This window comes from Strix aluco, chromosome 3 (assembly GCF_031877795.1).
Source record: "Strix aluco isolate bStrAlu1 chromosome 3, bStrAlu1.hap1, whole genome shotgun sequence".
Lineage (NCBI taxonomy): Eukaryota > Metazoa > Chordata > Aves > Strigiformes > Strigidae > Strix > Strix aluco.
In genome coordinates, this window is record NC_133933.1 from 70,859,896 (window position 1) to 70,874,926 (window position 15,031).

General features: G+C 38.5%; 1 protein-coding gene across 2 annotated transcripts in view; it reads right to left on the reverse strand.

Moving 5' to 3' along the window:
- Window positions 1-304: 304 nt before the first annotated feature.
- TMEM200A (transmembrane protein 200A) overlaps window positions 305-15,031 on the reverse strand; it is a 59,960-nt gene continuing 45,233 nt past the window's right edge. For both annotated transcript variants that reach the window (XM_074820726.1, XM_074820727.1), the window contains one exon: window positions 305-3,841. In XM_074820726.1, coding sequence (XP_074676827.1) covers window positions 2,350-3,825 — 1,476 coding nt within the window. In that variant the 5' untranslated portion in view covers window positions 3,826-3,841 and the 3' untranslated portion in view covers window positions 305-2,349. The remainder of the gene's footprint in view (window positions 3,842-15,031) is intronic.

The window sequence follows — 15,031 nt, forward strand, 5'->3', positions numbered from 1 at the left end:
GACCAGACAACCTCCAGAGGTCCCTTTCAACCTCAACTGTCCTGTGATTACCTGAATGAAATATTCAATTTTTGGGTAATTTGGGAATATTTCTGTAGTTGGTCTGTCAACCACAGAGTTTCTTTGTATGGTGCTATTTTGATTTCTTGCTTTAAGTCAGTAGCTTTACCTTGGTCTCCCAAGTGGGCAAATTTTTCCGAAGTGAGTACATTTTTCAGTACCAGGTGTCTATGTTAAAAGCTCATGTCCTGCTATACTCACAAAAGGACTACTATTGCCACATATGATAGCACCCCAAAAAACAGTCTTTTAATCTATGATTTAATGTCATTATTAAGGAAATAAAAGCTTACATCATCCATGTCTTTAATAGTGTTTTCCATTTTTATAACAATACTTACTGCCAAACTAAAAAGAACATGATGTTCTTTTATACAAGATTTCCTTATATTAAAACCACTTTGAATAGATTTCACATTACATGGAAAAAAAATATTCAGCCTTTACCTGTGTAGGGATGTAATTGAAATCAATTAGTCATAGCCAAATATCTAGTGACAAGCTAATATGCACAATGTTATATACAATGTTATTAATCCTAATTATAATTTGATATGGAAGATTTGAGATCATAGAGGAAAAATAGGTCTTACAATGGGTGTATGTAGATAGACATTTTACTTTATTTCAAAAAATAGCAAAGGTCTTAAGAACACAAACCAGAAAGTTATTAAAAGCTTCATAGCAAAATATTTAGCCAACTCTGTTACAATATATAGGCTTGAGGTTCTAACAGTTAACACTATGCCTCAATTCACCGAGCAAGTAATGCTCCTGATACATAAACATTGCGCAGTTGAAACACGGAGCTGAATATTAAAAAAAAAAAAAAAAAGAGGGTATTTTTAACTTTGATCTTTCATAATCAAAGTAATTAAAGAAAAACAACATTTTAACAGGTTTGATTATTTTTGGGAAAAGTCATTAAAAATAATTCCTGAGTATTTAGGTTAAGTGAATATATCAAAAACGACCAATTAAGACTAACATCCTGTTAGGTGAGCCTTGCAGCTTGAAGTGACATTCTCTAGCATGGCTGTCATGGCAGGATCACGGCCTAAATACCTTAATGAAATACATGAAAACCTTCTGGTATGCACATTCAAATCGTCATTTTCTTTAGCAATAGCCTACAACTGTCAACTGTGAAGCTTGCTTTGCTGAGGAAAACATTGTTTTAAATGTCACTTCCTTTTGCAAAATCTTGTAATGCAAATTGCCACAGCTAAGCCTCCAGTGAACCATCACACCACAATTATGTGAAATACATAAATCAAAATTTAGGCAAGGGGCTTTCATACTATGTTAGTACAAATATTGAATTTTATGCTTTGTATCAGTATTTTGAACAGAGATCTAGCTATTTAGCTTCTTGCTATTGTAGTGAGAGGCAATATATTCATTTTCCATTATTCTCTTCAGATGCATGTCACAATATCATCTTACTATACACCATGTTTCTAAAATCCTGTTGGCATTCATCATGTTCCTATGATTTTAATTGAATCTGTGTATTTTGATTTTAAAACTGCTGCCAATCAAAGCAGTTTAGAAAACTAATCCCAGAAGAATCTTCAGATTTCTTACTTTAGGTATGTCTTCCCAGAATTACAGGATTAAATTAAAATGGATGTAGAAAGATTATTGTACAAAGCATAGTTAATAATTCACAACACTGGTATTCACCTTGACCAATTACAATGAATTCACAAAAATGTTTTTAATAGTACCCATTCTTTTCTATCCACCCACCCCAACATGTAAACAAGTTTCTCACAATGACAATGGCAAGACTGCAGTTACCAAGATGTACCATATGTGAAAGACAACACCTAGGATAAAGGCCTGGATTTGACAATTGCAGGATGTGCTCCTGCTCACTTCCCATTCTAGACTGCAAGCACCACTTTTAGACTCTTGCAGTCATTAAATAAACAGAACTTACAGGTAAATGGAGCTTTTTTTCTAATGCAGGCTTCTGGAGTCAGATTGATGAAAAGTAACATGCGTCTATAGAACAAAAGAAATAATGACTTGGGAAAAACTGGAATCAGTCATACCAAAACTCTCTGAGCAATGTATTGCAATGTATTGCAGCTGTATGTTACTAAGACAAAAAACTCTTGGCATTACAAAGATGAAGATCTCTGTTCACACAAGCCAATTTTAATGGGCTATTAAGCATTTGGTTAAAAACAGGCTTGTACTAGTCTCACTGAAAAGGAAACATTTGTCAAAATGTTTTTTTAAAAAATACTGTATGACATCTTCTAAATTGCAATTTAAATATTAAAATCTTGTTTCCGAAGTTCCTCGCTTCAGGTTGTTACTCAAAAACTCATCATGTTCAAAACTCAAATTATTATGAGATCTTGATATCATAAGAAGCTTTTCCTTATTAGTAAAGTCTTTCTTGACCGCTGCTTGTGGCACAAGTAACCTATCCATTGGGTCCTCTTTGTTTTCTAGTTTCATATATCCCTTACTGTTGCTCCGATCCAGTCTGGGCCAGCTGGGGTGTTTCCTTTGTTCAGCTTGGACAGTGAGTGTAGACGGACCCCTGTCCAAGTCCAGGGACTTCGAATGTGAAGACAGGACATGCAAGGATGTGTTGGACCCAAACTGCTTCCTGGCAGCGCCAGGGGATAAAAGCTTTCCCGTGCTTGGTCCGAGAGTCATAGAAGATTTGAACTGATCAGATGGAGTGTCCACAAATGAATTGTGTCGTGGCAGCATGGTAGCAGCCGGTCTGTAGGATTCATTGGTATCAGTTAATGGAATGGCCAGAGAATCCATCGACAGATTTCTAGACCGACTCCTAGTGATCTCTGAGTCCTCAGTTATGTTGTCTATACTGGGCTCATCAATAACACAGTTATTCAGTTTAATTACTGGCAGTGTGAAAGCACTAATGGAAGATGATACAATGGATTTTGTTTCACACTTTATAGAGCTAGTGTTTTTGTCATCGGAAGCCTTGCTGGAGTGAGGGTAAAGTCCGAAGACTGAACCAGATTGCTCAGTCAGCAGAGGTGGCAGGAGGCTACCAGTGGTCCTATCTTCATTTAGGATAATCTCATCTTCTTCAGCAGAACTATCCATTCTAAAATTACTCTTGAAGCCAGAGAAAGGCGCAACCGTGTTTGCAGCCAGCCGTGATGCACACGAGCTCCCGCTGTGCCTCAGCTCTCCTTCCCCCAACAAGCCAGTGAAGGCACCACTCAGCTGCTTTTGTTCCTTGATCCGCAGGGTGTGGATGTCTATTACAGTTGAGTATATGTCTCTCATGTGTATGATTTTTGTTTCCTTGTCACGGTTTTCATGCAGAATGGCATTTGCACAAATAAAAATGAAGATTCCAATGCCCATAGTAAAAGGGCCCAGCATTTTCATTTTATCCGAGTGCACATGCTGTTCAAAGAAACGAAATAAAATGCTTCCTTCGCTTCTCAGGACCTGGGTTTCATTTACAGGTAGATTATCTTCAGATCCTAAAAGCTGCTCCTTTTGGGGCCAGTATCCAAGGATGGCCATTGCAATTCCAAAGAATGCGATAAGCACTCCCAAAACAAGGAAGAATCCCGATGGAGAATAGAGACGGATTTTGCCCCTGACAATTACTACATCTGCCCTGGGACGGCGTCTAACTGGTTTCTTCTCCTCAGAAGCTGGTGCTGTGGCAAGATTTACATGTTGCTGAGATCTGGCAGAGTCTTGCCTTTTTAAGGCAGCCAGTCCTGTTATGACTCCTCCGGTTGCTATCATAGTTCTATATTGTGCCCTGGGGAAAAAAAAAAAAGAAAAAAAAGCAGACATATTGATCAAAAACTGTGTCTGCAAATATAAATAGCACTTTGTTAATCTGTAGATATTTCTTGATAATCAGAATATTCATTACTTTAAAAAAGCTACTGTATCTTAATCCAGTTATGACATAGTAGAAGTTTTCAGATTAACATGTCATCTTAAAAATTTCCAAAAGTCTTTTATCACTATAAATACAGAAAATAAATCTTCCATCAGTGATACAGACAGTAGCAGAAAGCCAGTGCTCGTAGTGGTGATATACCAGGATTAAAGATGCAAATATTCAGAAGTTTTAATAGATGATTTATCTCCAGACTGGTCTGCAGCAAAGTCAATAATGTATTATATTACCTTGTATGCATTTTAGATAATTTTAGCACTTTAGCTAGCAGTTCTTTTAAAACTTCTATGACACACAATGAGTATGAATACAGATCATTCTACATATCCCCTTTAAGAGATCTTTCCTTATAGATTTCAGTATATATTAATACGTATTTATTCTATCATTTAAAGAAGCTTTTATTAAGCCTATTCAGATCACCTGAGTCTCAAACACCAGAATCCTTTTTGCCTTTCCTATAAGGCTGATCCTCTTTTATGCATATCTAGATCTTTTTTCTCCCCTTCTTGGTTCCTCATGGACTACAAATCAAGTAGCTCAGTTTAGTTTACTAGGTAAGAAATCTTCATAAATTTCAAGTTCATCAATTCAAAGCTTCATCATTTTATGAGGAAATTTTTTCATTTTAGACCTACTTTCATACCTCATTGTCTATTACATGAGAAATATTAACCAGCATGGGTCTGAAAAGAGAAAGCCATGTTTGATGGGTTTTTATGAGTAAGAGTAACAAATGAAACAACACAGTTCAGAAAAATTGTATTTTATTTTACAAGGCATCTTATAATCAGACTCAAAAATAGTTTCTGAGCATAATTAATGAATATTAGAATGAATACTAGATAATACCATAGAGTAAAATTAAGATACTGGGTATGAAAAAATTATGTTCTCTTTGGTGGCCTTACTAGGCTTAGAGATAACAAAAGGTTGACAGTGTGTTGCAGAGGAAAAGGCTCCACGTCAGAGATGGGGATGGTTTAACAAGCAGACAATGTTAAAGTTGGACTGAATGAATAATGTGAGAGGCTGAAAAGCAGAGGCAAAGCAAACAAGTGACTACTTGCAATTTACAGGCAGTAATTTTCATCAGATCTCTTAAAATATTTACGTTATTTTAAAAAATAACACAGTGCACCCATGAAAAAAAAAAGAGATTAGATCTATCATCGTATGAGAAACAAACAACAGACTCCGTATTTGGACACTATCATAGATTTCCAACACTGCAAGCGGGTGTCACATAAGCATATCTACAAACAGAAATCGGTCCAACCCACCAGTTATGAACTTGACTATGATTTTAATAGGGAATCTGAGATAGGCGGCCAAATAGAAGGAATAATCCAGAAAAAAAAAGTATCTAGTGTTTATTATCGTCTGTTCAGCAGCAATTCCGATGACAGACAGAAAGGGTCGCAACCTTAACTCTCTTCCTGCACCATCATTGTTAAAGGACAGAGCGCTTCCTCTCTCCCTGTGAGAAACCTTTTCCTTATGAAGGAAAGACCTGAAAAAAGGCCTAGGGATGCTAAGTAGACAGCATTTTCTGAATTTCTGAAAGAGAAATTCGTAGCACTATTTCAAAAAATCTCAGAAATTTCACTTGTAGTGTCAGGTTTCATGTTCCTAATCACTCTGGAAATTCTCACCCTTTAAAATTCACTTCCATTTTTATGCTATCATCTGACCAATTTCAATAGTTCAACACCAATTAATTTCTTGAATGCTTCATGAAAAGCCATTTTTTAAAAATATAACAATTTAAAAATACCCCAAAGAACCTTATTTGACATTGACAGTCTTTAAAAAAATTAAAACAAAACTTTCTCATATGCCTATGTGTTTAAGGGTTACAGAAGATCGTTATTCTGTAAAACAATGTTTTGAATCTCTAAACAGAAATAAATAGGACTCATCCATTATAAAAGCTGTTGTATTTTGTCAAGACTCAATTAAATGTAATTAATTTTCTCCATGAAATAAATTAAGAGAATTATGACATATCTTCACTGAAATGAATAATAATTTAGCTATAATCTAGCTTGTTCTTTTCCAGATCCCAGACCTTTGAGGGGGACAAGGAGTTTCCATACTCATGTGCTATTTTACAGGCACACATCAACCCACTCTGTCATTCTCAGGGCTGCCAAGGAACTGCACAGGTATGGCAGGTTAGTGCTAAATCCACACTCTGCCTGTTGGCAGGACTTGTTATTTTGTGTACTGTACTGTGCTTATCACAGCTACCTGGAGTGCACCAAAGGGTGAATGGAATAAGCTCACATCTGCTTGCTAAATATTTTAAACATACCTCTAGCAAGAGCCCCAATCTAACTCTGAAAAGTCAAGCCAATAAATACATTCTTAAAAACTACATCTTGGGGTGTCTTTCTATAGAAGGTTCTCATCTGCAAATTTTGCAAAAACCACATCTCAATTTCATTATTAATTGGTCTCCAGTAACTTGAAGGACAGACAGAAATTGAGATCTCTTAAAGTGAAAGTGGGAGAGAGAGTGAGATCTCTCAAGCCACATGGCTGGCTTCCTCCCAGCATTTCAGGGGAACATGTTATTCCTCTGTTCACTTTATCTGTATCAGAACTTGGGTGCAGGGGAGAGAAAGTCTGGCTGCAACAAGATACAAACATATTTTATACATAGAAAGAGTCTCTTTTCTATTTCTTGAGTTCACATCAATATTGTTAGATCTTTCACGGGAAAAATCACAACCAGGTTTGTAAATAATAATTTGTAATAAGCCACAGTGTTGGTAAGGCTTATAAGCTACTTAATATTAACAGTTGAATTTTGATCTTTTCTACATCTAATGAAATCAATGGTATTAACAGACATATTGATATGAGATGATTTCACTTCATGCTGACAGCTTTTCAGAAACCAATTACAATAAAGTGCATATTAAGATGGAAACCTTTTTTTAGAAAATATTATATTTAGAATAAAGTGACATTGTAGATACATTTGATTTATTCTGCAAATCTGTTTAGTTTCACCACATAACATGAGTGCCAGTGACAAATGCTGCTTCTCTTATTTAACTTAGTACAGTGATTACATTTAGTTTTACCCTGAAGTCTGAATTCAAACTTCTGAAAAAGCAAAGATTTAGAAGACTGACTCAGAGGTAAATAAAGATTACGCTAAGAGCTCAGACAGCACCTCATTGGTGGCACTGTGAATGACACAGGCTGGTTCTAAAACAAATCAAACAATGGTAAAATGGATGTGGAATACAGAACAAAAAGAAAGGGACAGGCCTGTTATTCATTTTATAAAACACTAGTGTCTTGCTGATACAAAAGCACAACAGCTGCCAAGCTCCTTTTGAAGAACAAATGTTGAGCAACTCTCTAACCTCGTAGCTGCTTTGTTTGTTTCATCTTCTGTGAGAACATCAGGTCCAAAGGCCTGGACAGCTTAGGGTTTTAGTCTTGAAAGCAGCAGTGGCCCAGATTTACCTCTACATTTAGCTTCGCTTTGCATCGTGCTGCTATTAAAGAGTGGCCCTGACACCAGCCCTGTCAGCCACTCAAAGATCACCCAAGAAAAGCCTGTCTTGGTAGAGATCCTGTAAAGCAGCTCCGGCTCCCTCTCACTCTCCCTCTGCATTGTCCACACAGAGAATGACTCAGTTCTAACCTTTCAATGGCCATTAGCAAGATGTACTTCACCTTTCATCCAGACTGCAGGCTAAGCCCAGTCCTCTGCATCTGGCATGCTTTCTAGGAGATGTCCTAAAAATCCCAGCAGCAAATAGAATAACAGGTTGTTATATGCCCCTATGCTGGTTTTGGCTGGGGTAGGGTTAATTTTCTTTGTAGTAGCTAGTATGGGGCTACGTTTTGGATTTGTGCTGAAAACAGGGTTGATAACACAGAGATGCTTTCATGATTGCTGAGCAGTGTTTATGCAGAGTCAAGGCCTTTTCTGCTCCTCACCCCACCAGCGAGGATCCTGGGGGTGCACAAGGATTTGGGAGGGGACACAGCTGGGACAGCTGACCCCAACTGACCAAAGGGATATTCCATACCCTATGGTGTCAGGCTCAGGGAAGAAGAAGGAAGGGGGGGACATTTGGAGTGATGGCGTTTGTCTTCCCAAGTAACCGTTATGTGTGACAGAGCCTGGCTTTCCTGGGGATGGCTGAGCTGCTGCCTGCTGATGGGAAGTGCTGAATGAATTCCTTGTTTTGCTTTGCTTGCTGGCTTTTGCTTTACCTATTAAACTGTCTTTGCCTTGACCCATGGGTTTTCTCACTTATACTCTTCTGATTCTCTTCCCCGTCCCACCAGGGAGGAGTAAGTGAGTGGCTGTGTGGCGCAGAGTTGCTGGCTGGTGTTGAACCATGACAGCCCCTTAGCATGAAGAAAGGACAGACCCACCAGCAACTGCCACTGATAGATATCTCAGGTGACTGTAGCCTCAGTAGAGTCTGCATAGAGCCATGGGGCTGGGACAGAAAAAAGGAGTCAGAGGGAAAGACCTGGGTGACACCTGCAAAAGTATGGGTGGTAGGTAAGGAGGCACAAGAGTGGCTGCCGCCCATTTAAGAAGAGAATACTAGAGACAGAAGAATAAATTCATGCAGGAAAGGTTTTCAGATGTGATGCAAAATGGGTAATGATAAAAGAAACATCAGTCTGGGATGCAGTGTGACATCTGCTTCTTCCTTACATTACACTGGCTACCCAAGCCAAGGCTGCCAGAGCGGCTGGAAGGGATTCTCCTTTATCACCTTTCTATATGGGCAAAGGTTGCTCAGATACTTGTCGGGGTCACCATTAGCCGGGGTCCTTATTTCTCCGTGCGGGAACAGAAACGACACAACACCGATGTGATGATCAGGTCGTCCATCTTTTTTTATTATTCCTTTTCTGGTTACATTTATATTCTACTAAGTTCCGTACACGCACTCATCTATCTTCTAATAGGCTACAGGTCATCTACACGCACTGTTCACGCGCCTCTACAAGCATTTGCATTGGTTAATTGCAATTAGCACGTAAAGCCCAAAACTTGCCAAAACTCCCTTATCTCATACCCTGTTTTGCTCAGACTTGTGTGCTTTTGCTGACCACAGGTGTTTCTCACTTATCTGCTATCTTGTGTGGTTTTGCCAGCCTTATTTTGCTGGCCTTGTCTTCGTCCTTGCATTCTTCTGTCTGCACTAACTTTCTCCCAGCGCGGCCCAGACTCCTACAGATACTCAAGGAAAAGCTGTCATAAAAGAAACTTAAGCAAAAGGATAAAAGCAGCTTTCACAAAAGTTTGTTGTGAGTAACCCCTAGACTTGCATTCACCAAGCAAAGAATGAAGTATTTTTCCTAATCAAGTCAGGACGTCAAACAAATCAACAAAGAAATGGTGGATTCACTCTGTGATACAAAGGTAAGGCATAGGTAAATTAGCACAGACAAACTGTAATTTAGCACAGGTGGACAAGGACCCTTCTCTTCTACCAGTACATCAGGCTATCACTGCTGATCAGACAGAAATATAGTGCATTTACGCTGCTAGCATTACCCATGTCTGACTTTGCCAGCCTAGAGAAAGGAAGGGAGGCAGGTGACCTGGGGACTCAAGAGTAGCTGCAGAGCACAGAGCAACTTGAACAGCCTGGACACCTCCACAGAGAGGTATGGCAGATAAGAGGAGTGACTCAGAGTCCTTTTGAAGCTAGGAGCCATCTACACAACTAATACCCAGTTAGCCTTTGGAAGCTAAGCAAATGACAAAATGGGCGGGATAGGATTTGATGGGATTTGAGCCCAGTTGACTCACTGATTATCCCAGCTACAAGAGATGTGTCAACTGCAAGAGCCTATTACAGACTGCACACTCCTGTTTTAACAGCAGCTGAGGCAAGAGCTGCTATTTAGACAACGGCTCTAATGCTAGGCAGCCCAGGAAAACCTGGAACATGTGTGTGCAAGAGCACAGATTCAGTGTAAGGAATTGACTTCAGAGCATCTTCTAGTGGCTCCAACTAACTTCTGGTTCCACAAACTATAAACTACTTATTTCTTTCTTTCACCTATGAGGCCTCCATCTTAATACCCCTCTTTCCTCCCTAATGACTAGCATCACCTTAACTGTACTGCTGTCAACTAACTTTTTTTCAGAGATGGTCTAACTATTAAAAATCTAATTAATCTCAGCAAATGTTCTCAACTTTAAAGCTTGTTCTCAAGCTTTAAAGCTTGGGGCTTCTATTTTAGGTACCTGAAAGCTTACCTATCTTTTTCAACTATTTTGGTACTACAAAAGCGATTACTTCTACCTACAACTTAAGTCTTTTGAATACATATGTAGTCATTTGAATTATACTGAGATCTTACGCTTAATTTTATATGTATTCTAGCAGCAAAGATAGGAAGCAAACTAAATACTAGAATTGTATTTCTTTAATATTGTTTTATTCCAGATATATTTCAGTGTCCCTTCCCAGTTATAATCTTTGTTGTTTGCATAATTTTTTCTCATTTACTGTTTGAAAAATGACTGAAACTTAATTATGTGAAATGTACATGCTATTTCCCTGCAGTTTAATTTCATGTAAAACTTTCTGAAAAGTAGAGTTCTTGTGTTTCAGCAAAGAATTAAACATCAATGCAGCAAAAAGTAGTGTGTGACAGAAACTGATTTATATTTCCACAGATTTCCTACCTTACTATTTCAGCTGATTAGGAAATTTATTTCCCATTAGTACTTGATTTACAATTTAAGTGACTAAATTTCAAATTTTAACAAGAGGAAAAATTTTGCCATCAAGGAAAGTTTCTTTTACCTTTGATAAACCTAGAGTCCTAGAAATGAAAGGGGTACGTGAGAGACTGTTTACTCATAAAATATTTATCATAATCAAGAATGCAAATGATAAAGTAATGAGAACTGATAACATAACTGAGTAAACAAATCAATATTAAGTTGTATTTAACACATCTATATTTTTCTCCTGATGTACAATATATACATATCAATGTTATCTATGTATAGAGGTTGTCAGCTGGTACAATCTGTTCTATTCCAAAGGTAGAAATATGCAACTTTTTAGGCCCAAAGAGATTAATCATTCTGGCAGAGATAATACAGTAATAGCCAAACAGAAGGTAGAATAGCCACAAGAAGCAGAAAAAATAATCTCAAATTACATTTTTATTTAGCAGTTTAACAAGCAGCCCCCTCCGTTTGCCTAGCATGCCTATGGGACTACCTTATGATATACATCTCTCTCCTCATACTCATTCCTCAAAAAATGACCTGATTGAACAGATTAAAAAAGAAAAGCAAGCAAGCAAAAGACATCTTCTATATTCATGATTATGGGGTATTTTAAGTCTACTTTAATTGACAATAGGTGAGAAGAAAGCATGTGAAATGTGGTTTTAAAAATCTTCATAACCTCAACTGGGATTTTAAAGTCATGCTAGCAAAAGCCAAGGATAGGAAATTGCATGCTTATTTAAAACATTAAAGCTTTGAAATTTCAGCTGAAACAAACCCTTTGGGTTCAAATTCCATTTAATTGTGCCTCTTTTAGACTGTAAAGGGATAAGCTTAGGGACTAATCACGTCCTTTTAACCTCCTGGTTGCCAGTCAGATTATGGAAGCAGGCCAAATCGTTTCACAGCATAAAAAGGAAAAGGCAAGCTGCACATGGGTCAGGCAATGCAAAGGCATGAGGGTGTCCAAGTGGCAGCAGCAGGCAGAAGGTCCATTGCAGAGATTAAAAACTGAGGTTCCTTGGCCATTGGTAGACCATGCAGCTGTATCAAATGGTCTGTATTTGCTTTACAATAGTACCATCTTAAATAGCAAAATCTTTGTACGCGTAAGTGGAAAAGAAAGGCTTGGTATTAAGGACATGTCAACATCTTTTGGGAAATTTGAAAGTCCAACAGTGATCCATTCATTTAAAAAATCTAATGGCGGTGGTTTTCAAATCTACACTGTGCTGGTCCAAGCAAGACCACAGGGGTCCAGCACTTACTTCTGCAGAATCTGTGAAAGAACTAAACATGGCACATCAGAACTTTCTTAAAAAAACTAAAATTTTTACTGCTTTAAGGAATCCAGGGGGTCCACAAATTGTGAAGGACAGAAATCTACTGATTTGGAGTGGATCTAAAGGATGGACTGAACACACATGGGGAACAAAAGAGAAACAGCTAATTGTTCTACTATAAAAAGTTGGATACTGAAACAAACTAAGAAGGGAAAATCAATTTTTAAAAAACAAATGCAGGCTTTAATGAGAGTTATGAGATCTCATTTTTATACTGTGTCACACTGGGGTACCTTTACATGGTATAAAGGAGCATAGCTCCCTTTTATCAAAGTGACTTTTATGCAACTTTCAGGTCTGGCAAGTAGTTGAAGGAGCCACACGGAATCCACATTGAATATATCAAATCTCCGTTTGGACTCACATTCATCCCATTTCATTAGCAAGCCTAGGCCATGGCATTCCCTGTCCTGACCTTTATGACTGTCCATTGCCTTGTGTTAAAGCAGGACTCTCACAGCTAGGAAAGTCCAAGTATGACTGTGAGTAACCCAACTTCCCAATCTAGCCTTCCTCAAACTGTTAGACTAAGGGTCTGCATAGTGACTCAGCTGAAAGGCTATGAAATTACCCCAATTCACAAAAATTACAACAAAAAATCTTTAACCCTCTACTATTATTTGGAAAGGGGGGGGGGGGCACACTCAAAAACCCCCACAACCCACTGAACTAGTTTTATATAATTATACTTCATTACTATTAAGCGAACGACTCAACAAGGAATAGAACTTAGTTACAAAGCTACAACTGATCAATACCCAAACTTTCACAGCTAATCAGTTTGTGTCCACAGTAATGCAAATCTCTCCTTCCTTTAGAATGAACAGCTAAGTGAGCTCAAAGAGTGCAATTTTGGTTTTCAAACTAAATTTTGGGACATACTGTCTAAGAGAGCTGACTCAGCAGGTCAGAGCCCTGGTTCATATATACAGGGTGGATATAGGATCATATATATGATCATTGCATAATCCAAACTAAGTGGAAGCTCAGGAGGTCTCTAGTCCAACTTCCTGCTCACAGCAGGGCCAGCTGCATGGTCAGACCAGGTTGCCTAGGGTTGTGTCCAGTCTGGTCTGCAAACACCCCCAGCACAGAGCTGGCACAGCTTCCCTGGGCAGCCTGCGCCACTGCCCCACTGCCCCAGGGGGAGAAAGTTCCTCCCCATAGCCAGTCTGCACCTCTCTTGTTGCAGCCTGTGTCTGTTGCCTCATGTTCTAACACCATGTGGCACTGTGAATAGCCTGGCTGTCTTCTTGATCCCTCCCCATAGGTACTGGGGGGCTGTTGTCAGGTCCTCCCAGAGCCGTCTTCTCCAGGGCTGAACCAGCCCCACTTGCTGGTCTGTTCACAGGACAAGAGCTTCAGCCCCCAACCTCCCTGGGGGCCGCACGCTGAACTTGCTCCAGTCTGCGAATGCCTTTCTTCACATTTTACTAATGTGAAATTTCTTTTTGGAAAACATCTGGGGTTTTACTTGATTCTAAACTAACTTGAAACAATTAACCAATAACTATGGAATTTGAACTAAAAATTAAAAACTCAGAAATACTGATAAACATAATTGTAAGCTAAGTGAGGATGCCCATTACCCAGGTTTGGGGAATGCCATGACTGCATTATTTAAATCACACCAAACAAAAATCCCTTTTTAATGCCTTCATCACTTACAGTATCTGCCATATACATTAATTATTTCAACTATTATGCCAAGGTCAAAAGTAAGGTGAACACCCAGCAGTACTGCACAAAGATGAATGCCTGAGCTGCTTATCCTCTTTACTATTATTTCTTCTTCAACCTGATCCTTTCAGTGGGTCATATATTGTAATTCTGTGCAAAATCAGCAACATTCAATATTGGCAGCATTACACAGAGCTCGTTAGCCACTCACAAAAGCACAGAGCACACATCAAAGAGAGAAAGAAGGAATCTGAGTTTCTATACTTTGCTTTCAAGACACTGCTCTACGACTTGGCCTAGATTTGGTCACAAGCTTTTGCCTGGCCCAGTTGCACACACTTTTAAATTTGTTCTGTCCTTAACTACATCTACAGGCATACTGCAGTAAATCATGTGTGAGTCTACAGAAGTTCGTGGATTTTACCAATGTAAACCTCATGTAACATGAGGTTGGCACCAGGTCTCCTATGTCTAGAACAGCTTCCCTGTCATCATACACTGAACCAAACATGTTCTCAGGCCACAAAGCACCTGTCTCATGCAGCGTAAACCCACCTGCCCCACCATCGTCACATGTTATGTCCCGAATTCCCAGCTGTCCTGCTCTCTGTGGCTGTACCAGTTTAGCTCAAGACCTAGATGACAGACACAAGCTCTCATGCACTGGATGTATTTGTTTGTGGAACACCTACTGCAATCTCTGTATTCACTGTATTAAATTATCAATAAATTGAGAGCTGTAACTTGTTTTCAGAAGTGTGCACCAATAACTTCTTTACTTATGTACAGAAATTTTCATCTCTTATGCACAGATATATCACGTCCTGTTCCAAAATATATTACAGAGCTACAACGGAAAGCAAGAAGGAGCTAAAAAAAGACTGTGGAAACAAACATGGGAAGAAGCTTTATAAGATTTGAAGAAAAGGTGTTTAAAAGGTGAATGACTAATAAAATTTTTTCATTTTCTTCCTAGAAGAAAAAATTAGAATATGCATACAGGAAAATAAAAGCTGGATATACTAGACTTTACTTTTGCTTTTATTTGCTTGCATTCTCCAGTTTGTCTGAGTTTTTCTACTAAAAAACAGCTAGGGTTTTTTTAGCCTAAATTGAGTAAGGTGATAACTGTCCTTTATGACTAAAGTGACAAAATCTGTTTCTAAGCTATTTTTGCACTTTAGTTTGCGTAAATCCATTTTCTAGTGAAAATCAGTACTACAAATGGAAGCAGATATTGGCTATTTAGCCAAATATTCATAATTACTT